The 26,034-nt window shown below is 40.4% G+C and overlaps 1 protein-coding gene across 1 annotated transcript in view; it reads right to left on the reverse strand.

The window, feature by feature from the left end:
• THBS2 (thrombospondin 2) overlaps positions 1-26,034 on the reverse strand; it is a 45,395-nt gene that overhangs the window by 9,922 nt on the left and 9,439 nt on the right. Inside the window, exons 5-17 of the mRNA XM_074948787.1 lie at positions 20,752-20,948; positions 19,776-19,916; positions 19,307-19,403; positions 18,096-18,266; positions 16,865-17,041; positions 14,434-14,607; positions 13,825-13,952; positions 13,548-13,700; positions 12,045-12,263; positions 8,650-8,757; positions 6,329-6,488; positions 3,979-4,097; positions 1,377-1,611 (exon numbers count right to left, since the gene is read on the reverse strand). Of these exons, the coding sequence (XP_074804888.1) occupies positions 1,377-1,611; positions 3,979-4,097; positions 6,329-6,488; positions 8,650-8,757; positions 12,045-12,263; positions 13,548-13,700; positions 13,825-13,952; positions 14,434-14,607; positions 16,865-17,041; positions 18,096-18,266; positions 19,307-19,403; positions 19,776-19,916; positions 20,752-20,948 (2,079 nt within the window). The remainder of the gene's footprint in view (positions 1-1,376; positions 1,612-3,978; positions 4,098-6,328; positions 6,489-8,649; positions 8,758-12,044; positions 12,264-13,547; positions 13,701-13,824; positions 13,953-14,433; positions 14,608-16,864; positions 17,042-18,095; positions 18,267-19,306; positions 19,404-19,775; positions 19,917-20,751; positions 20,949-26,034) is intronic.

The raw sequence follows: 26,034 nt of genomic DNA on the forward strand, positions 1-26,034 counted from the left end.
CACTGGCCTAGACCTCCATAGCCCGGCTGAGCTGTGCTTGGCACAAGACCAGGAGGAGCAAAAGCTGGCTTTAATGGAACTATACTGCCCAAATCCCCAGATCACCCTTGGACTACAGAGGTCCTGATAGAAGTTAGAGCAGCCCAAGGGCTATAGGGCCATTACAGAGATTGGCAGGGCACAGAGTTGTGTAAGTCATTCCCTCTTTATCCTAGCCATGGCCCTTTACACCAGGATACTGGGAGGAGAGGAGGTGTGGGAACTGCTATCACTGTTCTATATCACCCAAGGACTTCCCAGTGCAGATAGAATCCTCAGGGGACTATAACTACCAGCTATACAGCGCAAAGTAACCAGAGCAGCAATCGAGAACTGGTCCACTGTAAACGTATCCTCACTATGAACATATGAACTAAATTTTGCTTTCAGTTACACCAGCATCAATGTGGAAGAACTCCAGCAATTTCATATACACTCATGTAACTAGGAAATATCTCATATGTATTTATTTTGTGGGTCATTACTCATAGATATATCAAAAGTATATCTCAGTTTTTATCCTAAAGGATCACAAATTGTATTATATGTTATAAATATATAACATGTATATATGTTTTATATATATATATATATATATATATATATATATATATATATATATATATATATATTGGTAGCACGTCATTAACCACTGAACTGCAACCATCTACGTGGTAGACCATTACACCTATTTAACAGTGACCTAGACTACAGCGCAACAATTCAGGAAAAGAAATGAAGAAAAATACTGCATCCATTTATACAAGTGTATGGTGCACATGATCAACACATACCTAAAGTGTTTCCTCTGTGAAACAATTTTTAGTAGAGTTGGTTGAAAAATGGCAAATATTTTCCATGTGTATTTACAAATAAATGAATATTTTTCATTTTTTTTAAAATGTTATGGAATATTTTGGTTCTTTCAATAAAAAACTGAAGCTGAATACCAAAATTTTTCAGTTGTGTTGGTTTTCAAAACCCAAAACAGTTTTTTAAATTAAAAAAAATTCTAGTTTAATATTGCATCAAAAATTAACATTTGAAAAGGAAAAAACATTTTCCCAGAAAATGTTTTTTTTAATCAAAACTATATTATATGTTTGACAAGTTCTAGTTTGATGCCTTAATACAGTGCTCCAAGTTCAGACATGGCATAAGCAGGAGCAATTTCACTGAGGTCAGTGATATCAGGCCTGTTACCTTCAAGCTCAATTTGGTCTGAAATGTCTTATTTCTTTTATCCATGGGAAAAAATATCCTCGGCATTAGTCTATGCATGCACCAGTTCTTCATGTACTTAGAACTGAATCAAACCCACACTACTTGGTTCTTACCATCAGAGTCCTTTTGGTCAGGGTTGAACATGAGCCGACAATTGTCCCTGTCATCAGGAACACCATCATTGTCATCATCGGAATCACATGCATCCCCTTTGCCATCCTTATCATGGTCAGCCTGGTTAGAATTGGGGATGTAGGGGCAGTTATCTTGGTTGTTCTGGTGACCATCTTCATCTATGTCCTCATTGTTGTCACACTGGTCACCAACCAGGTCATTATCTATGTCAGTCTACAGAAAAAAACGGGCAAAAACATTAGCATCTTGATTGTTACAAAGCACAAAATTGAGATGACATGTTTCCTTATTCTCTACATTTCTCTTCCACTAACTTCCTGAAGAGTTCCTATATTGTGGTGACAAATTTCTATGAAGTAGAAATGTAATCAAATTTCAGTTTTTTTCACTCTAACATGAGGAATGTTAATGAAGACCTTACTGAAACTCGGGCAAACATTTTCCGACATGGCTCCTAGTTTACGTTTGTTGGTTGGAACCTACTGGTCCTAACTCACAGGTCTGATACATCCCCTTTACACTGCTGAACCTTGGTCAGATCTAGCCCACAGGAAATAACCCTGATGTAAAGGAGTTCTCTGTGCATCATAGGGTATGTCTACACTGCAAATAAAAACCCACAACTAGCCCATGCCAGCTGACTCAGGCTTGCGGGGTTTGGGCTAAGGGGCTGTTTAACTGTGATGTAGATGTTTGGGCTCAGGCTGAAGTCCGGGTTCGACTTCATGGCATGGGCCAGCTGAGGAGTTTTAAATGCAGTGTAGACATAGAGTCATAAAGGTCATGCCAGGGATGTGGCCAAGGTAGGAGGTTTGCCTGGAGTGCCACTGCATTCTGGCAATTTTTGTTGCCACGTAGAGCCCTTGGAGCCATGGAAAGCCAAGTGAAGTTCAAAGCAGACCTAAGGCTGCTCTAACTTGCAGTGGGAGCCAAATTATTCTCCAAATGGCACAGGGAGTGAAAAGGTGGGGTTAAAGACATCTTTGCCCCAATCCCTCAAGCTCTGCATGGAGTGGCACTTAGCCAGACCTGAAAATCAGGGCTGTTGTTTTTCACATATAAGGAAGTTTAATGCCTACATTGAAGAGGAGAGGTTTTTTATATGTATAAGGTCCAAAAGAAGGATGGACAATTCAGATCTAACTTTTCAGTCTTAAAGCCAGCTGTTTGGGGTTTGACTGCAACTGTTATAACAATTTAGAAATCTGGGATGGACACTAGAGTATTCATTAGATACATTGCAGGACAAAAATCTGATGTAATTATTTAATAAAACATAGTGCAATGTGATAAAATTCTTCCCTGGAACATAATTAACATTGCAAGCAAAAAATAGATGCATATATGATATCATGCATTTCAGCTGGCCCGATAGTTCCTCATGAGAGTGTGTTACCTCATATTATTGAAGTCTGTGCAAGCTGTGTAGCTCTCATATGAACTGTCTTGCCCAGACAAGGTTCTTAAGGTATGAGTGGCTGCTATTGGGCTCAATGAAGTTTAGTTATTATAAGCCCTGAGGTGAAGCTAAGTGCAATAACTTTGCATAATTATAAATTCCAAAGCATTCACCTGAACCAAGGCAATATTCATTGTTAGATCATTGAAAACCTGCAAAACTGTTTTTCATAACTTTTGCTTTCAGTTCATACCAAAACCTGCAATTTACCATGAATACCATAAAAGAGCTGTTCATATATTATGTTGCCAACCAGGGCAGTTTTCTTTTCATGTAAAGTGGGTGGATTGCAAGCAGAAGAGAATTGTCACTAAACAGAGTGTATCATTGCCATAATGGGCCTTTATGTTTTATGTGGAAATGAAAAATGAGCAAAATACGGCCTTTTCTTTTCCACGCATTGTTATGTCTCTTCTGTGAAGGAAGGGGCATGATTCTCCTACCACAGGTCTGAGTTACTGTCACTGAAATCAATCGCAGTTACTCATGTCCTGTGATAGGAGAAATGGGCCCCTCCAGTTCAGAAGTGAATTTATGCTGCATTTTGCACTGGCGGCTTGTGGGATATCAGACTTTTAAAATCACATCATTCAAATTATTCTGTATCCTGTGATAATAGAAGAGCTTCCTGGCCTTTTACCCAACAAGTCTGTACTGTATCTCCCACACCCACACAGAGCAAGCAGCTAGCTAAAGATCATAAAAGGAAGGCAAGATGGTCTAATGGGCAGGGCACTGGACGGAGAGTCAGGAGACCTGGACTCCATTTCTGGTTCTGTTGGTGATCTGAGTCCTTGGGTAAGTTAATTAGCCTCTCTGTCACTCTTTCCCCTCCCATCTCTTGTCTATTTAAGCAATATGTTCTCTGAGGCAGGGACCGTCCTTTACTATGTGTCTGTACAGTGCCTAGCTCAATGGGGCCCTGATTTTGGTAGAGGTCTCTATGCTTGACTCTAATGCAAATCATCATCATCATCATAATTTAGTTTAGTTCCTTAAACATTTTCTCTCTCTCATTCTCTCCTATTCTGAGGTCAGCATTAATACATGCAGTTAAAAGGTTGCTTTCACAGTTCCCACTTCAAGAGCAAATCCTCCCACCCAATGGGCTTAGTGTTTACCTGATCAGGATTGTGCACCAATGGACAGTTATCACAATGATCGCCTACTCCATCCCCATCTGTATCTCTCTGGTCAGTGTTGTAAACGTATGGACAGTTATCTCGTTCATTAAAAATGTCTGTGAGGGTAAAAAAATAATGTGACTGAAGCAGATAAGAAATCTAGCATGGCTGGTTCACATACAGTAAGATATACCATTGCAGAGGTCAGGCCCCTACTTAAATTCCATTGAAGCCCTATTTTGAGGGTTTAAGTGGCTCTGAAGAGGTTCGTAGCCCTCTGCTGATCCTCTGTCAGAAGTGAGTTTTATTCATGGTACATTTTATTTGCCATTCCATTAAAGCTGCTTCAGTTTTATTGTACTACCACATCACAACAAGAAATGAAAGAGCCACTGAGGAATGGGTGTACAGTAGAACCTCAGAGTTACAAACCCCAGAGTTACGAATGACTGGTCAACAACACACCTCATTTAGAACCGGAAGTACGCAATCAGGCAGCAGCAGAGACTAAAAATTAAAAAAGCAAATACAGTACTGTACTGTGTTAAACGTAAACTACTAAAAAAAAAATAAAGGGAAAGTTAAAAAAAAGATTTGACAGGTAAGGAAACTGTTTCTATGCTTGTTTCGTTTAAATTAAGATGATTAAAGGTAGCATTTTTCTTCTGCATAGTAAAGTTTCAAAGCTGTAGTAAGGCAATGTTCAGCTGTAAACTTTTGAAAGAACAACTATAATGTTTTGTTCATATGAACAACCTCCATTCCTGATGTGTTCGTAACTCTGAGGTTCTACTGTAATTTCACACTGTGGGCCAAATCCTGCTTTCCTTACTAATGTAAAAACTCCCAGATATATTTCAATGGAAGTTTTGCTTTTGTAAGGATGCGTGAGCTTTGAAGAATTTGGCCTTTTACATTTGTGAGCCTAAAGAAAATGTGTATTGCTAAAAAAGTAGGATTTTTTTTTTCATTTTAAATTACTTGGAGTTTTATTGCTTAGAGTTGGAACTACCTCCCCAGAATTTTTGAGTAACGTTCTGCAATAAATACTATATCACAATGGAATTCCTGAGGAATTCTATATAGCAATGCATTGCATGAGTTTATGCTTTAGTGCTAAATGAACTCATCTTAGTATAACATATATATCATTAATTGTACAGTGTTGCCAAATATTCAACAGACACCCTTCCTTCTCATTTTGCAACAAATTGTCCTCTCCTTCCAAAATTATTATCATGGTGACAAAAAAAAGTTAAGACAGTGTTGGCACAAGTGCCAGAAGATGACACTATGATCATCTCTTCAATTATATGGCTTCTGGAGCTTTATATAAACGTCAAAATATGGAGTCTCAGCCAAAGATACAGAGTTATGATTTCCATTCATTGCACATGCAGAAATCCCATGAGCTCTAGTAAGAATCTGATGTTGTGAGTGATGGGAGAACTTCAAAAGGTTCAGCAGTTCAATTCAGATAAGCATCCAAAAGTTACATGATTACTGAAGCAAATGCAAGACCAGACGTTTTTCTTCTATTTCTAACACTTCTGGGTTTCAACCGTATTAGAAATGCTTCAAGAACAAGCTTTCTAAAGATATTTCAGTGTTTTTGCTTCCATTTCTGGCCAGAACCAAGACTAGAGAGGTGTGTACAAATAAGCAAAACTCAGAGGGTGTTTGAGTTTGGATTGGTTTGAGCTTTGTATGATTATCCAGGTCAATTCCGATTTTCCCTGGCCCAGATTAATATCCTCTAGATATTGCCTTAACCAATATCTTTTTTTCTCTAGTATCCAAACAGGAAACAAAAGTAGCATATTGCATCCTGATTATTTTTGAGTCAGGAAGAAATTCTTCCCCTCCTCTGAGGGATATTTGCAAGGGTCTTGGAATGGGGTGGGGAAGTGTGATTTATCTAGAATGTTGGGCAGGGATGATCTATTACATTCACGTGAGTACATTTCACATTATTTTCACATAAGATTTGAGGACTTCAGGAACACAAGCCGAGGTTATGGGCCTATTACAGGAATGGTGGGTGAGGTCCTGTGGCCTGCAACGTGCAGGAGGTCAGACAAGAGGATCCTGATGGTCCTTCTGCCCTTAAAGTCTTATGAGTCTATAATCAATGTCCTGTGTTCAGTGCAAAGCATGGGGATTGGTGGACCTTGGTCTTCCCATTTTTTCCCCTATATTTCTGACTGCAAAATATAAGCTGGAACTGATTTTATCTTACATACAAATGCAACCAGCCCACCCATTTGACCATAAGGCAAAGTATTAGGTCTGGAATAGTAACTAATTCTGAACCAGTTGCTGTCTGGTTTATTGAATAAGAACATACCATCACCATCAATATCCACAGCACATGAGTCACCCTCTCCATTATTATCAGTGTCAATCTGAGCAGGGTTGTGCACATACGGGCAATTATCACAGCGGTCACCAACTTCATCCTTGTCATAATCAAACTGACGGGGGTTGAACAGAAGAGGACAATTGTCCTAGCGAGCAGAAGCAAAGGATTTAAGAATATAAATCACAGCTTGGTCTGAGACATTATTTCATGTATCAAGAAGTATATCCCCACCCTCCCGTCCCTCGTATTCCACTTAGGCAGAAATAAAAGTGAAAATGAAACTAAGACATATAAATTGATGTACAAGTGTACCTTTCACTGATGAGCTTAGCCCTTTCCCTTGTGTCGTTATTTACACCTCTATGAAGCGGGTGCAAAATACTAAGGCAGATTGGTAGGGATATTACACCCATTTTGTACAAATGTAAATGACTACCTAATGTGCAAGGCAGTGGAGGATCAGGCCCAACATACATGTGTAGAGAGGAGACTAGATCTCACAGAACCTTAAGAGAAGTCATTGGAGAATATTTTGCACAATTTTGTTGTTGTGCAAGCATTTTCCATGAAGACAAATTATGGTCTTAATGCAACAGCCAGACTTCACTATTCTGGATGTTCGAGGAAAAGATATAAAGAAAAGGCAAAATATGTCCTAGTTTATCAAATACTGCCATAGGGTAACAAAAAAATAAATGTGCCTGACAGAGAGAAGAATACTCACTTCAGTGTCACCTAACTGGACAATGTAACTGATGGCAATAATTTCTGTAACTGCACATGCAAAATAAATGTTATTGATCAAATGCTTGTTAAACTTTTTTTTTTAAAGTTTCCAAATACAGATCCAGAACATGAAGGCACACAGCAAACTATACCTCATTTTCCCCTCTGGTTGTTACGTTCTCCCCAGTGCAGACAGAGCAATCAAATGTCATTTTTTATTTAAACCCCAGAGGACCAGCTCCTGCTCTAGTCAATATACCAAAACCCTAAGATTATGCCACAGAGCACTCAGCACAGCACGGGATAGGGTGAAGGCTTAAATGGGGCATTAGGTCCTCTTTGCCCTCCTGCAATCCTACTCTTCTCTGCACCAGGCTGTACCCCCCCAAGGGTAATTGAGAGAAAACAGGACAGTTCAAAGCTGCCCTAATGCAACTGAGGTTCTGATCCACACAGTCCTTAATTATTTCTTGTAAGGGAGTGTTATGGGGTGCACTCATCCCACACTGGACAGGGAAGGGTTAACTCCTGACTGTGGGCTGAGAAGCCATACCCCCATGTCCCAACTGTGCGTGCTCGAAGTGTAGCACCCCATTATAAGAGGGAGCAGCCCAGCTCAGTCTGGGCTAGCCGCCAGAGAGGAAGGATGCATGCTGCAGGCTCCAGCCCAGGAGCTGCTGGAGCCTCAGATTGTGGGAGCAGACGCCCAGGCCAGGACTGCAGGAGTCACAGTAGGAACTGCCTGAAAGAGGGTTCCAAAGAGGATGGATCTAGACTGTTCTCAGTGGTAGCAGATGACAGAACAAGGAGTAATGGTCTCAAGTTGCAGTGGGGGAGGTTTAGGTTGGATATTAGAAAAAACTTTTTCACTAGGAGGGTGGTGAAACACTGGAATGCATTACCTAGGGAGGTGGTGGAATCTCCTTCCTTAAAAGTTTTTAAGGTCAAGCTTGACAAAGCCCTGGCTGGGATGATTTAGTTGGGGATTGGTCCTGTTTTGAGCAGGGGGTTGGACTAGATGACCTCCTGAGGTCCCTTCCAACCCTGATATTCTATGATTCTAAGTAGCCCAGGGAGGGACTAGTCATTGTCCCTAAAGCAGTCAGCATGTTTTGGGTGGATCCCTGCTGACTAAGTGGCAAGCCTACACCTCACTACCAGGGCCTTGGGCTCAGACCCGGTGGAGCCACTACCATGGCCGCTACCCCCCTGGGCCCAACCCTATTGACTCTGGCCTCTAGGTCTCACTTCCCCGAGGTTCAGGGTGTTACTAGGGACTCTGGCCACTAGGCGTCACTGCCCGGGGAGCCAGGGTATTGATAGGGACTCTGGCAACTAGGTCTTACAGCCCAGGCAGTCAGGGGACTGCTGTAGACCCTGACTCCTAGGCTGCACAGCCCTACAGCAAAGAGCCAATTGGTAGACAAACTCTGAGGCCTAGAGACAGAAGGCGGCTTGAGAGACAGGGTGCACTCACCCCGCACTGGACAGGGACCCCCCTCCCCCCAATCCATCATATGCATTAAAATGATAAAAGACTTTTTTAAAAAAAAAATCAAACATTAAATAAAATCTCATACTTTGTCATCCTCTACCCCATCATTGTCATCATCTTCATCACAGGCATCACCTTTGCCATCCTTATCAAAGTCTTCCTGTCCAGAATTAGGCAGATGAGGGCAGTTATCCTGTCCAGAAAAATCAGTACATTATTTTTATGTTATGTCACAGGCTCATAACATAGGCTTGAAGATTATATAGCCCACAAAAGGCTATAAAACACATAGCTGAGGAAATCTGTCACAAGTACGTTTTAAAGACTTTGTGTTTGTTTGTTGCCAAAAATATTAGTTCATCCAGTTTTCATGCTGTAAAATAAATTAAATGAAGTTGCAAATCACATTCCCCAACTTCCTTCTGTTAGAAGGAATGTTTGGAGTGTATGTTAACTGAGAGCATCTGATAGGGACACACACACACACACACACACACACACACACACACACACACACACACACACACACACACACACACACACACACACACACACACACACACACACACACACACACACAGTGTCAGCTCCTTATGGGCAGCTCATGAAGGAACTTTGAAGATTGCAATGTAACGTGGCTGGCTTTGGCTGCCTTTAACCAGAAGAATGAAGATGAAAGCTAAAAGGATGATCTTCAGATGTAATCTGTCATACGGAAAGTTAATGCAACAAAGACATAGACACGGGGTTGTAGTTTTGAGACATGTGTGTCCTATTGCACTGTTAGATTTCCAAGACTTTTGAAAATAAAAGACAAATGTATCCTTTTTTATTTCTCATTGAAGGTCAGAACTGAGGAAAGGGTGATTATTCCAAGTGAACAGTTTTCTGAATTGGGGGAAAAAATAAGTACAGATTTTCAAAAACCGCAGTTCAAGAAAGCAATTACTCTGATTAACACATGGAGGCAAATTCTGCTCTCATTTACACTCATAGAATCCTCTTTAATTCAGGGAGGTTGCATGAATGTACCCCAGTGGCATCACAATGGTGCAAAAAAGAGCAGGATTTGGCGACTGAAGGACTTACTATCTCTTACAATAATTACGTGGGCTTTCTAAATTGGAAATATAAATATAAAAATAAAAAAGTGAAACAATGATCAAACATTTTAACTGCTATTTTTAGTGATGGAGAATCCACCATGATCCTTGGTAAATTGTTCCAATGGTTAATTACTCTCACTGTTACAAATTTATGCCTTACCTTGGGTCATCATTCTGCCTTGGGATAAAGAATGGGTGAAAATGTAAAAAGCCACTCGAACCATTGTCTATTTCCTATCCCAAAACATTTTCTGGGGTTATAAATTGTTCTCATTGCTGTTTTCACTTATTTTCACCTTTCCACTTCTGCTAGAAACCAAAACTGGACATGCCAAAGCACTGCAGAAATATTATTCTTATAGCACATATATTTGTGTCCAGGATCAGCAAAGAAAATGTTGAACTCTCTGGGAAAGATCTATTCTCATGAGATTTCCAGCCTAAATTTTCAAGCTCAAGAGATTCTGTTCATCTAGATAAGCTGAGGAAAAAGCATTATAGTTTTTGGATGATTATCAACATCAAAATGAACCTCCAAACTTTTAGGACTCCTTTTTTTGTATATACAGGTGCTCCCTGAATGATTGACCCAATCTTAGCCTCCAAAGTATCATATTTATGCTAATGTTTCATTTTTCAGTACAGGAATTCTGGAGGAAAAAAATGTCTATACATGAAAACTTTGAGAGAACTAAAAGTACATTTAAATTCAAAATATTAATTTTATTTAGACAATAAGTTATTTTTCAAATCACTTTCACAGGTTAGGAAAAGGATATCTTTTTTTTTTTTTTTAAGAAAATTGCTAAACTAGAATAATTTCTAATGAGTGCTACTGCCTGAGAATATTTTCTGTTTTTTAAATAGACCTTTTTTAATCAAACATTTGTTTCTATAAAATTAATGTATGTCTTACAGAAAGACAAGACTGAACCTTTGGGAACAGTCTCCTCTAAATATGTTCAACATATTATGTTCTTAACGAAAGCAGATCTTTTGTGTTGCATCTTGAGTCAACATGTTGCATGTCCTGATGACAGGTGCCAAAAAGAATATATGAACTGCAAAAGCTGAGTTGGCCAGATCTACAATGAGCTGACAGCAGGCAGCGTGAGAAAGTTCAGCATCTGAGACTAGTGTTCAGCAAGGGTCTATCTAATACACCCTTTCTGTTAATAAGGCTTTGGCCCAAATTCATTCCTGGTGTAATGCCATTGACTTCAATTGACTTTTTGCCCCATTTAACACTCTTAGCTCAAACACTGTTAGTCTCTGTGTAAAGTTACTCATTTGTTTACCCATTACGCTAGTTCAGAACTTGACAAGGTTCTTTTGGTTTTGTTGCCACTCTCAGAGTGCTAGAAGAGGATGCCATCATTCAGGATAGGTTGGTTGCATTCTCAAGTAAATTAAGGACCTATGGTTTTTTAACATGGGGCGGGAGCAGAAATCTAAGAAGGTCATGCTTAGAACTGAAAAAGAGCAATCAAAAGAAAACAGTGCCATCTGTAGGCCTATGCAGCAAATGTCCTTGCATGAAGACTAACTCAGCAAAGTGCTTAAGCACATGCCTAACTGTAAGCATGTCAATAGTGCAGTGATTTCAGTGGGACTGCTCAAGTGCTTAAAGTTGAGTACATGCTTAAGGACCTTCCTGAGCTGAGGCCAAGTTCACCCATGGTCCCAGACACACCTATCCTAACCACCATCTACCCTTTCTCTACTATCTCAGCAGCCCTGCTCCATCTGCCCTTCCGTCAGCAATACCAGAGCATTGTAATCCTATTGTCTGTTTTGTTGTTGAGTGAGGTGTGCCAGATCACAAGTGGGGATGGAGATGCATGGGGCCATAATAACCCACAGAATCTGCATTCTGTTGTAGAACATTATTAATATTTGGCTACCAGTACACAAGCTCCTACTGAATTGTGGTGACTGCATGGTTTCAGTCTTCTTAGATAACTCTTTAGAGAAGAGATTTTCATGCAAGTAATGCTTGAGTGATTCTCAAATGATGGTCCATAGAACTCTTTCTAGTGGTCCCCAGAAGACCTCCCAGAACAGAAAAAGAATTCTGCTACAAAGGGGAGGGGACTGACAGTTTGGGAGAAGCAATGATCCAGGAGTGATCCCTCTTTTTCCTATGAAGTGTTTTACAGAATAGGATCATTGTGTGCCAGTGAAACACAGCATTCCATTAAGGGGGAAGTGAATATACCTTCTATACTATCTCATAGAAAGACTGGATACCTTAACAGTTTAAGTCTGCATAGAAACCATCACCAGTTTTATAATGAAAAGTAGTATCCTTAGCTATTAAAAAAAAGAAAATTGGTTGCAACATAATGACTTTTTATTGCCACTTCTTGCTTACCTTCATGCAATGGTAAGTAGCATTGGCAGCACAGACCAGGTTGCTATTGGGCCAACCATCCAGGTCAGAATCTTCACCACAGATGCGTCCATCACCAGCATATCCTGTTCTACATTCACACTTGTACATAGGGTCACTGAAATGGCCGAGGTAGATGCACTCTGCAGATTTGTGGCAGCTGTGTGTCATATCTAGGCATGGATTTTCAGGTTCACACACCTACAAGAACAGATCGTCCTCATTCAAACTTAATGATATCAGTAGGAGCTTCTGGGTCCTCAGCACATTTCCAAACCCAGGCCAGATATTTAGATGTCTCAAGTTAGGCACTTTTTAAAAAAAAAGTTGGTCTAAGCCACACTTTTTTTTTTGGTCATTTAAAAAAAGCATAAAGCCCACAGGTAAAAATGGACATTACTCAATAAATAAATTGAAACAATTTGTTTGCGGTTTTTTGGAATTACATCTGCATTCCCCTAGGAGCCATTAATTCTCATCATGGACAGGAAAGACGGCACACAGCCATTTCCTTTCGAGTACTGGTCGTCAGGATATAATGGTCTAAGTCTACCAGATGGTGCGTAGTCATTTTTTTCTTAAACCAGAGAGACAAACAAATTGATTTTAATATCCTGTCAGCAAGTGCGCTGTCACTTTCCTCTTTTCTCTTTTGTGTTTCCTGGTAAGGTTTGAGTGGCTTAATTTTAACAGGGTGCTGTACATTTAGACTTCACCTGCTGGGCTAACTACAGCATGGCTCAAAAGGAAGAGACTGATGAAGTCTCATGGCAGCTGTTTTTAAGAAGTTGCCTTAATTTTCTATGAGATAACATTCCTCTGTGTCATTTCCTCTCCTTTCCCCCACCCCTCCCCACACACATACATCTTGACCTACTGATATTTAGAAAGTGAGATCTTCAGACAGATGTTTGATGACTTACTTTGGTGCATTTATCAAGATAATCATCCTAGCTCTCCACTGCCTTGCATCTTATGTAGTCTTTTACACCTGTGAAAAGGGATTGTAAACTCTGGCTGTAAAAGGCTACCATTCTGGCCTTGTAGCATTTTACACTCATTTTGCGCAGGTAGAAATGACTACACAAGGTGACGAGCAGTGGATAATCAGGCCCAATGCATCATCGTACGAATAGAAAAGTTGCATCCACATTTAGGACCATATTTTTGAAGGGATTTTAGGCACCTACGGAACAGATAGATGCCTAGTGTGATTTTTCAAAAGCAACTTAGCACCTAACTCCCATTGATTTCAACGAGAGTTAGTCACCTACGAGCTTGTGAAAATTCCACTTGGTGTCCATCTATATCTGTAGCTGCTTAAATACATTTGAAAATCTGGCACTTAGCTATTTGAGGCTATATTTGTTTGTTGCCCAAATCTATTAAATATTCTTTCACAATTTCTTTTTTATGGAGAATGCTTAGATAGGTTTCAGTTTCCATCACATTCCTAACCATTGACCCCTCTCCAACATCACTTACTTGCTTTTCTGTCTTGGCAGCCTCCAGGCCCACCCCAAAAGGCTGATTTCCTTTGTAGCGTGGTGGGCAGGGCAGGCAGTGGAACCCTGGATTTGCGTTCACACAGCGATGGACCTGATTCACCTTAAAACAAACGTCTGGCACAGCTATACACTATGGAGAAACAAAGAAGCAAAACGAAAGAACCAAGTTAGCCTGTTGTATAATCACCATACAATCTTTATAAATAGCCTCAAGGAAATGTTTCATGTTGATTGACAACTGAAACAACGCATACCTCATCAAGATCCTCACACACTGTTCCATTTCCAAGGTACCCAGCTGGACATGGGCCACATGACCAAGATCCATCAGGGTAACTGTTGCATTCTGCTCCAGGAAAGCAAGGATTTGACAAACACCCATCTGTCAAAACACAGGCAAAAATGTAAATAAGGTTAGTAGTGCAGAAAGTAAAGAACCATAACCCTTATTAAAGAAAAAAAATCTCCATTCATTGAAATAGATCTAGATAAAAATGATGGAATGCTGACAATTAAAAATATTTGAATTTTCAACTATATATGAAAGCATTTCCCTTTTGGTTCGTGGACTGCTACAAACAGTTGACTATATCAATAATACACTGAGACCCTGATGCAGGAAAGCTTCTTATTCCGAATAACACTTAACATTCAGCACATGCAAAAAGTTTCACTGAAGTGAATTAGACATAAGCATTTATGTAAGTGCTTTTCTGAAACAGGGACTGAATTAGTGTATTTCATACATGTAGACTCTCTAGTATCAATCAGTGTTGCTATCCATGTGACAGGAGGTAAATAACTAGCAATAACAAAGTTTGCAAGCTACATAGCTCACTGCTGGTCACTCAGTGCATACACACCAATTGGGCAATCATTCTTGTTGCATATATCATGTTGCTTGACATCTCCCACACATTTCTTTCCTCCATATTGTGGCTCTGGGCTGTTACAGAGACGAGACCTCTCACGGATCCCTCCTCCACAGGTGACAGAGCATGTGGACCATGGAGACCAGGGACCCCATCTGCCATTAACTGAAACATGCAGGACAAAGGGCAAAATTAGTATGAGCAACGTACTGTGGACAACATTCAATAACGCCTCCTTCAGATCTCTGACTATAAACAGTTTGTAAATGTACCCAGAGGAAGAAATGAAACTGGACAACTGAAAACTGAGGTTACAATATTTCCAGAAAAATACATGGATTTTTCAGCCATTTTAGTCATTGTTGACAACTCATAACAGCATGCAATGCCTTTTCATATGGTATATTTCCAATTAAAGTGATCAGAAGCAGTTTAGGTTGGCTGATGCATCTGGATTTTCAAAGTTCACTGATGAGATTGTTATTAAAACAACTCCTATTATGGAAACATGGCACTGGAGAACACCAAGCATATGACCTGCATATGCCAACTCTGAGCTCTGTGACTTCTTCCATGATAAAGGTGACCTGAGAAGTCATTTTGTTAGTAGCCAATTCTGAACCAGCTGTTTCTAATCAGAATTTACAGCTGCAAAAACCCTCAGCTTCCACTTGGTGCTGAGAATCTTTTGTTTACATTTGGTGATGAAGATCCAGCTCAGTGCAATTAACTGCATTTTGGGATCTCCTTCTATAGATAGCAAATGACCTCAATTTTTTACATTCAAATCCCTTCTTAAGAAAACGACTTCTATCAAAACCTGAAAGTAAGTCTGCTAACTTACATGACATGTTTACAATAAAGTGACATATACACCACCTGCAGATTTCCCTCTCGTTTCGTATTCCAAACTGCACCACCTAGCTAACTCAGGCTATACTGGCCTGATTTTGATTTCATGCACCTTTTATGCTAGTACAACTTTGCTGATTTCAGTGTAGTTATTCCAGAATTACATTAGTATAAGAATAGAATCAGGACCTAACTTCCCAGAATAGAGACTGTGTGTTCCCATATGCTTTGTACAGCACCAAGCACCCTGATGGCTCTCAATAAATAAAAAACATCTGGCACTTATGGTAATTTGGCCTTACAGGGAGAGATGAGTAAATTCATTTTGCCTGTTTTTTAATCCACGCAAATATACAGTGGATTCAGAAGTTCAACTTTCACTTAAACATACTTGGGTTCACATTCCATGATAGACTGGAGAGACTGTGAACAGAGAAAGAGAGAGAGAGAAAAAAAAACTGTAAAAAATAGGATGAAATTGAGCAGGAAGTGGGCAGAATGAAAAACAAATCTAAACTGACTCTGAGAAAAGAAAGCAATGGAGGAGAAAGAATTTTTTTTTAAATATAAATTATATGTGTATTCTATATAGGGCATATAATTATGCCAGCTTTAGGGGGATTCTACTTCCATTCCTAATACATAGCACAGGTTTCCCTTTAGATAGAAAACATATTTATCTGTTTGTTATTGTACATTTGTATTATCCTTGGAAAATATGTCTTTAAATTACAGGAAGGAAAGATTCCCAAACTCTAATTTTTTAAACCCAAATAACAATGAAAGAAGCTTGGAAAGCCTCAGGCTACACCACTGTCACCCATCTCTTCTTAAAACACCCCTGTGAGCTAAGTAAGCATGATAATAAGTAAACCAAGGCACCGAGAGGCAATGTGACTTGCAAAAGGTTACACAGTGAGTCAGTGGCAAGGGCACAAGTAGAACCCTGGATGTCTGATTTCAATGCCCCTGATCAACCCACAAGAACACATTGATTCTGAACTTTATTTTCTGTATTCAATGCCACAGCCCCAAAAATCAAAGCAAAGGAACAGAGCCAAGTGACCACATACCATAGGCTTATACTAGTCCATCTCCAAGGCTACATGTTAGATCCTGTATCATTAACATTATCATTTAGAGCAGTGGTTCTCAGCTAGGGGTCCAGGGCCCCCTGGGGGGCTGTGAGCAGGTTTCAGGGGGCTACAAACAGGGCCAACATTAGACTCACTGGGGCCCAGGGTAGAAAGCCAAAGCCCCACTGCATGGGGCTGAAGCCCGAGGCCCTGAGCTCCATCATGCGGGGCTGAAGCCGAAGCCTGAACAATGTACTTCATGTGGGCCCCTATGGCGTGGGGCCCCAGCATGCCTGCTACCCCCTAACACCAGCACTGGTTTTATATGCAGAAAAACAGTTGTTGTGGCACAGGTGGGCCATGGCGTTTTTATAGCATGTTGGGAGGCTTCAGAAAGAAAAAGGTTAAGAACCCCTGATTCAGAGCCTGCCTTCTTGGAAGACACAATGTAGTTCTATTCGACTTTCAATTTGGGTTTAAGCCCTCAAACTTACCTGGACATGGGACTCCTTCACATTCTTTTGTTTCACGGCCACTTCCTTTACAAATTTTCCCACCCATCTGTGGGATGGGGGAATTGCAGAGACGGATGCGAGTGATGTTGCCTATTCCACAGGTCACAGAACAGGAAGACCAAGGAGACCAGTGACTCCAGCCACCATCTTGACGTACTGACAGAGAAAAAAAAAAACCCACACAACATAAGGAAGTGCTTGATCCATCTGGGGGCATAATAGCAATTCACTTATGAACCTAGCCCTGCAACAGAGCTTTTCCCATTTTATAATAGTAATAAAGGGTGGGACACCTATCTATTACAAAAGCCAGCATTTGGGTTCAGACATCAGAGACTATCTTACTTATGAAACACAACCATCAACACAGGACTGAAGGGAATGTTAGAGTTAGCTCAGTTCAGAGGACAGATATTTTAAAAATAAATGTGTTGTAAGAACATAAGAAAATACTTGTCTTAAACAGGTTTCAGAGTAGCAGCCATGTTAGTCTGTATTCGCAAAAAGAAAGGGAGTACTAGTGGCACCTTAGAGACTAACCAGTTTATTTGAGCATAAGCTTTCGTGAGCTATGGCATCCGATGAAGTGAGCTGTAGCTCACGAAAGCTTATGCTCAAATAAACTGGTTAGTCTCTAAGGTGCCACTAGTACTCCTTTTCTTCTTGTCTTAAACAGTTGTTCAGGAGTCATTGAAAGTGATCATGACCAGTGTTCCTTTCGTCTAACTTGTAGGTACAATAAATATAAGATTACTTAGTATTTTACAAAAGTTTTCTATAACCACTTAATGCGGGTATTTTTCCCCCATGTCCTAAACACTTCTGTGCTTAAGGACTGTGCTGAGAATCATGGCTCAATGACACAAGCAATTAGCTGCCCCTGCACAGAAGCCAGTACTGCATATATGCTGACTCAAGGCAAGAGGCCCTACTTGTTAGATCTTTCCTTTCACAGAGCAAAAACTAGACTGGCCAATACACATGCATATTAGATTGACAATAAAGGTGAGGAATATTAGATGGGGGAGTAAAGGAACAAAAATATGTCTTGATAACTAGTTTACTAATGCATAAATTAGTATTCAAATATATACAGTTCTGACTATCAAAGTGTGCGTAGGAAATCCAGGCTAGGATTCTTTTTGCTACATGGTTAGAAAGGGAGAAGCAAAGGGAACATTAATTAGGAAAGAGAGATGTCAGCACTCACTGCGATTGTCACATTTGCCAAGGCTACACGTTCTTGTCTGGATGGACGGGCCTACACAAGTGTTGCTAGTGACATCACATGACCGTCCTCTCTGCTGTGTTCCAGAGCCACACGTCACTGAGCACTCTGTCCACTCAGACCATGGAGACCAACCATCTTCGCTGTCTTTGGCTGCAGAAGAAGCAAAAACTGCTTAACACTGTGAATTCCTTTTGTCATAAGATTTTTGTTCTCACATGTCTTTCTGTTAGAACTTATTCTTTGCTATTTAGATCTCTGGTTCTGATTTTTATTTTAATCTATCACAGAAAAGTTAGAGAACTTTATTTAAAAAGAAAACATAGTTCGAGATTGGCCCAACTCAGATCCCTGGATCTGAACACCCTCACATTTTGTAAATTTAGATCTGGGACTGATCTCTGTAATGGGCTGACCCAATCTCTGGTTCCAGACATCCACATACTTTGGGACCCAGATCCAAAAGGTGAGGCTTGGACCCATCTCTGAACACAATATAACCATAAACGTGATTGAGAGCACAATGAAAACATGTGCTGTATATGATCTGAATAGGCAAGAAACCTGAATACGATGCAATAAATATTACACTTCAGAAAACTGAAACTATTAAAAACGTATTGCAATTTTTTTCTGCAATAGACCTGTCCAGCCCAGAGCAAGATATATTTCCAGAACTATTCTCACTACAAAGGCAAGCCACAAACTGCAGTGCTATCTTGGAAAAATCCTTTTGTTATTCTGTTCCACATAAGTAAAATATTGTAAGATTCAAAACAACTGAAAGAGAAAAGAAATTTGTGAGACTTTTTGCCTTTCCAACAATTATTATACTGAAACACAGGAAATTCCCATTAGTCTCTAGAATCTAAACACATTTTATAGGGGAATGGCAGGCACACTAATCCACTCTCACCACAGTCTACTTTAACCAGTTAGTAAGAAAAAGAAAAGAAAAGAAAAGAAAAGAAAAGAAAAGAAAAGAAAAGAAAAGAAAAGAAAAGAAAAGCATACGCAATGAGAAATTGGAATGTGCAGCCACGGAAAATGCAGTTAAACCTCATTATCCTGATGCTTAAATAATGATTTTTCTTTGGCTGAGCTGGTTTTTAACTCTTCCTTTACCACCCCTTAAATGAAAAGGTTTTTTAAAACTGCCAAACAGGTGGATTTTCCTTTTGTTAAGTACTTACAATGAAAGCAGACAGGACAGCATTCACCTTCAATAAATGATGGATTGGCACAAAACACTGCTGGGCAGGTGATTTGATGGCACACGGTTTTAGAATTCTACAGACAAAGAAAGCAATATATTGGCTTGTGTTTATGTTCAAATACAGGCAAATCTGTGTATCCAGGAAAAATTATACCCATACATTGAAGATTTTCCTTGTCATCATTTTAAAAAACAAAAATATTTTGTTGAATTGAAATATTTTTAAACCAAGCCAGTTACCAGTATAAGTCTGCAGTATTGTCCATTATAAACTGAGGTCCTAATCCAAAACCCATTGAAGACAATGAGGAGTCTGTTTATTGATTTCAGTGAGATTTCGATCAAGCCCTGAATAAATGTTGGATGCTGGAACAGGACTGAGTAGCCAAGCTGGATTCAGTCCACTGTCCATTTTGGAAATAGGGGGACTCCTTCTTTAGTCTTACCTCACAGGTACATTTGGTACAGCTATCCACAACCCAGTTTTCATTATCTGAAAAGGCACGGCCATCCTGCCAGCAGACCGACTGGTTCTTTAGAGTTTTGTTAGGCCCAATCAATTCCCACATAATTTGGTTCTCCTCAGACTGAAAGATTAAACAAATAAATTAATTAAATAACTAAAGGGCCTTAAATCAAAAAACAGAGAAACTGTTGCTCAGTCACCCGACTTTAATTTTATGATTGAAAACTTACACTTTTATGCATTCCTGTACATTAGCCAAGAAGAAAAAGACAAGTCAGTCACTGTACCACAGGGTGCAATTCTTTCAGCTAACGTTATGATCATGATTACCTAGCGCTCAATAAAATCTACTGTAAAAGGTGGGTTTTTTTCCCCAATGTAGTTCATCATCTTCAGAAGGGAAAATAATTCTAATCTCATCACATGCAGTAAATTATTAAAACTTTGTTTAGAAAGTATGAACATGATTCATAACTAAGACTTTAAGTAACTACACACTTCATCATACTGCAGTGGTGAAAGATAAAAAGATAAAACTCACATGCATTCATTTGCCCCTTAGCTATAATATGTGGATATCATAAAGATAAACATATAAATTATGTACACACATGCATAGATATGGACATACAGACATATGGATATACAGTACACATATGGCCAAATTTGACTCGTGATGTTGGGTGCTTTGAATTTTGATTACCAGATCTGAAATATTTTTAAAAGGCCTGATTTTCAGAAAATGTTGTTCTAAACCTGCCCTGTGAAAATCAAGCCCAAGTAAAGTCTCATAGTCAGGCACGCAAAATCATTTGTAGTCACTTTTGAAAATGTAGGATTCCCCTCCCCCAACATCTTTATAGATGTTTAAGCAAAGTGACAGAGGGCGACAGAGAAGACAACATTCTATAATTGACGTTTTGTATCTTTTGATTCTTAAGTCCAGAGATACCTACCACTTTTTGAAGATTATCAACTAAATTGTTAACAACAATACGCAACCCAGTGAGCTCAGTGAACATAGTTCCCAGCTCTTCACAGGAGCGGTCACAGAACTCCATCTGCTTCTCTGTCTTTTCACCAACATACTCCGTGGTGACAGCAGGGTTAAGGTGAAGGATTTCAGTACTCTCATTGATAGTGTTCACTTCAGCTGGTAGAGAGAGAGGGGAAAAAACAGTTGTGACTACAACAGTCTTCTGCTGATTATAGCTTACAGCTGGAATTATAGACTGGCACCTGTAGGTAGGGTTTAACTGCAGCTCTTTTGGAACAGCTTCATGCTAAATTATACCCAAGAATAAAAGAGTGGGGTTGAATGTCAGCTGCTTCCAATTATAGACTTCCCTTTCAAAATTATGAGCCCAGCTCCGTCTCACATAGTCATCATTTCAAGGCACTACTGGCAATGTAAAACACTCATTTATGAAGAAAAGATAATAAAAACATAGAACGTCATAAAAACATACACATTAAGTCCTCTCAAGGCCATGAAAAGTTTTGCATTTTTCATGAGGCGACAAGGACTATCCTTTTCGTTTGGGTCACAGAGACAGGACTCTTCTACTAATGAGGCCACCACTAAGAGGCCAAGGTGGCTTTTAAGCCACTTTTGTGCTCCCCCAACTTCTTGGCCTTCTTCAGCCCCATGCACATCTCATAGCAGCCTTGTGGCTCGTCTAAATTTAACCAGCTAGTAACAGCTTCTTAGGGTATGTGTACACTGAACCTAAACACCCACAGCTGGCGGGTGTCAGCTGACTTGGGCTCACAGGGTTCAAGCTACGGGGATGTTTAATTGCAGTGTAGACTGTCAGGACCAGGCTAGAACCTGATCTCTGGGATCTGGGACCCCCCCCACACACACACACACACCAAAAAACACTGTGGTCCAGTCAACGCTCTCTCCCCATTGGTACAACCCTCTACATCCAGAGAAGTAGTATAGCCGGCTGTAATGGCAATCGTTGCAAACAGCTTTGTGTATTTGTGTGACTGAGAGGTTTTGTTTTGCTAGCAAGAAGTTTATTCAAAGTTTCACCCATGAAACCAGGCAAAAACACTAAGACACCAGCTGAGCTGCTACATTTACTAACGGGTGGCAGTGAAAACTCTGTTCTTCTACTTATTCCACCAGTGATAGAGTGTCCTGAGGTCTCTTAGCTAGTGTACCATACCCCTGAGTGTGAGGTCTAAGTAACCCAAGGCTTGGTTATTAAACTGCAATGAAAATTATGGCAGAAAGAAAGGAGACAGCTAAATATCATCACTGAAAATGAACAGCGAAAAATGGCTTTTGGCATAATCCTGCAGTCCTTGTGCAAACAAAATTCCCATTTAAGTCCCCTGGAGTTTTGCCAGTGTGAGGACTACAGAATCAGGCCTTTTTTGTTCCCCCCTCTGAGTAAATGAGGGAACAACATGGTCCAATACTGAATGGAACCGAAGGATATCTTCCAGTTACAGTTTACTTCCCAAATTACTGAAGGTGTTAGGGCCAGACTCTTAGATGTTTAAGTGCAGTGCACTTCTAAGGGCAGGGAGAGTATAAGCAGCTTTTGCAACCTTTCTGCCCACTTAAGCCCTAGTGCTGCCTGAGTCTAGTCTAGTTCAGGGACCAGTGCAATTTATAGAAGTCTCCAGTCTAGTCTAATGCTATGTACACACTGTAGCTTACGTTGCTATAAGTTACGTTGCTCAGGGGTGTGAATAAGCCACCCCCCCGAACGACGTAAGTTACACCAACCTAAGCACCCGTATGGACAGCACTATGTGGCAGGATTGCTCCTCCCGCTGACATTCACGGGAGCTGGAGTAATTAAGTCGACGGAAGAGCTCTCTCCCACCAGCTTAGAACATCTGCCCTAGCAGTGTTACAACAGCGCAGCTGCATCCGTGCAGCTGAGCTGCTGTAAGCTCTGTAGAGTAGCCATAGCCTAAGTTGCAATGGCTGGTGACAGCCCTCATAGGAGCTGTTACATTGACATGGAAACTCTGGAGTGAACTGTAGGCCCAGCTAAGACCAGGCTATAAATTGGCTCCGGGCACTTCAAATGTTCCCAAAGAAGGCAGATGTTCTACAAAATGCACTCGATGGTGCATTACGTAGGGATAATTGAACAAAGGCTTGGGAAGAGTTCTGAAGTCACAGTTTAAAAGTTCTCCCTGTGCATAGCAAATTGCTGGAAATCAGCATGACAGAAAACAGCAGAAATAATTCTTCCAAACATTTTGTGGCAAGAGGACTCTCTTTCTGCCAAAAGATTTTATTTAATGAAACTAGTTTTTTTAACAAACAATAATGATAATAAACAGGGACTAAAATCCTTCTCTGCACCATTGAGGTCCTTACTCAGTGTCTATTCGCACCATAAATAGGTAAAGCTCCTTTTGACTTCAAAGGGAGCTTTGTGTGAGTAACAGCTACAGGATGTGGCCCAATATTAATCTCAGCTATATGGAAAGCTTTACTTCCCTGCCTTTCAGTAAAGATTCATTCACCATATTTAGTGTCAATATAGTACCTCAATCTGGTAAGGTGAGCCAGAGCCTAACATAGCTTAGAGAGACTGATTTGAACACTCTGCCCTTCCTTAAATATTCCAAAGGAGAAATGCGTCCAGTGATTGCAATATAGCATATGATCACAAATGCATCAGCACCATTCCTCACTCTCAGCTCAGTAAACAGCCACACGAGGTGAAAGGAATTTTAAAAAATGCAGCGAGGAGGCTGATTTTATTCTTGGTTACCTCATGGTTTGTGAATACCCTGTGACACAGTCGACTTTGAATTGTTTCCAGTTATCAAATTTTAAAATATTGGTACCTTAGCAACTAGGACAGAAAGAAACTACATATGTGGCACGATGGGCCAGAATCATCTGTGGTGTGACTCCCTTTACCTCAGTTGCCTTTTGATTCCTTGAAATGAATGCCGTTTTCTTACCATGAGGAAACATTAGGCTTCTATGATTTGCCATGTGATACTTTTCAAATCATTAATTTCATACTGTCAAGTCAATGGAGATTTTTGACTTGACCTGAGCATTTTAAGAACATTATTAAATCTGTAATCTCAACAGAGAGTGCAGTCCTAAACTATCTTAGAAGCATTACATCTACACTCCCTACTCCCCCCGGCAATCTGCGAAAGAAGACACCTGGGGATTTCTGGGGAGTCAGCTTTACAGGGCTGGCTTCCTGCTCATTTCTTTAGGGCTAGATGACTCGCTTTGGAAGGTAAAGGTGTTGAAACTGCAAATGTTAATATACAGGTAAAACCGTGCATCTTTTCCCAAACACAACTCTCATTCCTCTGACCTGGCCGTGGGTGGGATTTTATTTTATGTATTTATTTAGCTTTTTTAAACATGCCTCTCCAAATCTCTGTGCACATGTATAAATCATTTTTTAAAATGCACACAATGCACATAATGCACACATTATAGTGAGGCTCCCCCACCCATCAACCCAATAGCTCCCTCCTGGACCACCTCTCTAGTCAGCCTTCCTCTCAGAAAGGGTTTAAAAATATATAGGCCTTGCCCTGTGCCCTGAAAGTCAACAAATGCAGGCCCCTTTCAGAAAAGCAACAGGAGTAATCCCAGAGTTGAGGGCATTTCATTGACAATGCCTGGCCCCCCTCACATTTAAACCTGGAGTCAGTTTGCTCAGGCACCTCAGCTCCGCTGTCATGTAATCAGCGAAGGAGAAAGGAAAGGCAGCCTTCTGTTTCACGCATTGTCCTAAAGCTTGCAGGATCCCAGCCCTGCCACAGACTTTCTTGGGAAAATCATTTAATCTATCTGTGACTCAGTTCTCTTCCTGTAAAAGGGAGATAATCACATTCCCTTTCTCCTACCCTTTGTCTGTCTAGTCTATTTAGATGGGGGCATGGATTCTCTCTTCCTATGTGCTTGTACAGAACCAAGCAGAATAGAGACCTGAACCGGGTTGGATTCCCTAGATGCCACCATAATACAAATAAATAATAATAATAATAAAAGTAGAGGTCTCTAGCTATTAAAGGTTTCATAAATCAAAACTAACTCCTTGAATTGCACCCAGGAAAATAGTGGAAGACATTGCCACACACTCCCAGCAAGAAACTCCTCTCAGTAAGTGGACAGCCGCATCCTGCAGTAGCTGAAGTTCCCTAGAGATACCCTCCAGTAGTGTACATTGCAGTAATCCAATCTGGAAGTAACACAGGCATGAATAACTGTGGCAACTCATGGTCCAAATTCTAAAGAATAGGTTGCAAGCTAATCAAGTGTAGACGGGACAAAGATTTCTTGGTCACTGCTGCTATCTGAACATCTAGAGGCAACTAAGGATCCAAAAAGACCCAATGCAGATCCATATGTCAGTCACATTTGGTCAATCTTCGGACAGACTAGCATCTGGGGCTTGATGAAGGTGTGTGTTGTTAATTGAAAGTAATTTGTCTTGGCATCAAACCATACCAAGGATTAACTAGTTGTTTTCTTATCTGAAAGTACAGCGATTGTCTAAATAGAGAATAGCCTCTATTTAGACAATAGAGAATTGTCTAAATAGAGAATATGTGAAACCTAATTTAGATTTGTGCTGAAATACCAAGGTTCTGAAGTATAATCTGACAGCTTGCTCCATGATGGATTTTCATAGATCCCAGAATGTGTTTTGCAAGAATGTCACAGGTCACAAAGGTTGAGACTATCTTCATGGTAGTTCCAAGCAAGAAGCAACAAGAACTGCTAATATAAGGCTCCCCGGGTGCAAAGAACAGTCCAAAGAACAGGAAGTAGCAGGGCCATTCTATATTCCTGCCTGCTCAGTGTTCCCATGGACATGCTGGTCCAGTGTCCTACACCTCCTGCCTCTCTCCAGAGTCCAAGTGATTAACAACCATTCCTGCCTCTCTCCAGGCTCCAAGAAAACATCCCTCAACCTTCCTACTTCCCAACCTTCTCAGTTCTCTCAGCTGTATTTTAAATGGTTTTCAAATAAAATGTTAAATTGTCCCCAAACAAGTTTTGAACCTGCCAAACTTGATCAAATACTTCTAGTGTGTAGCATCACCATGCTCAGTTAAAGCCCTAGCCTTGTTCTTTCACAAACCTCCCATAGAAGGGTGCAATCCAGCCAAGGGGAAGGGCAGGAGCACAAGCCAGCCTGGACAGAAACCGTGCTGCTGAGCTTGCAGGCAGCTCCCGGCACATTTGCAGAATTCCCTGCCAGTATCAGTGATAGGTG

Source organism: Natator depressus, chromosome 3 (assembly GCF_965152275.1).
Source record: "Natator depressus isolate rNatDep1 chromosome 3, rNatDep2.hap1, whole genome shotgun sequence".
NCBI classification, from domain to species: Eukaryota; Metazoa; Chordata; order Testudines; family Cheloniidae; genus Natator; species Natator depressus.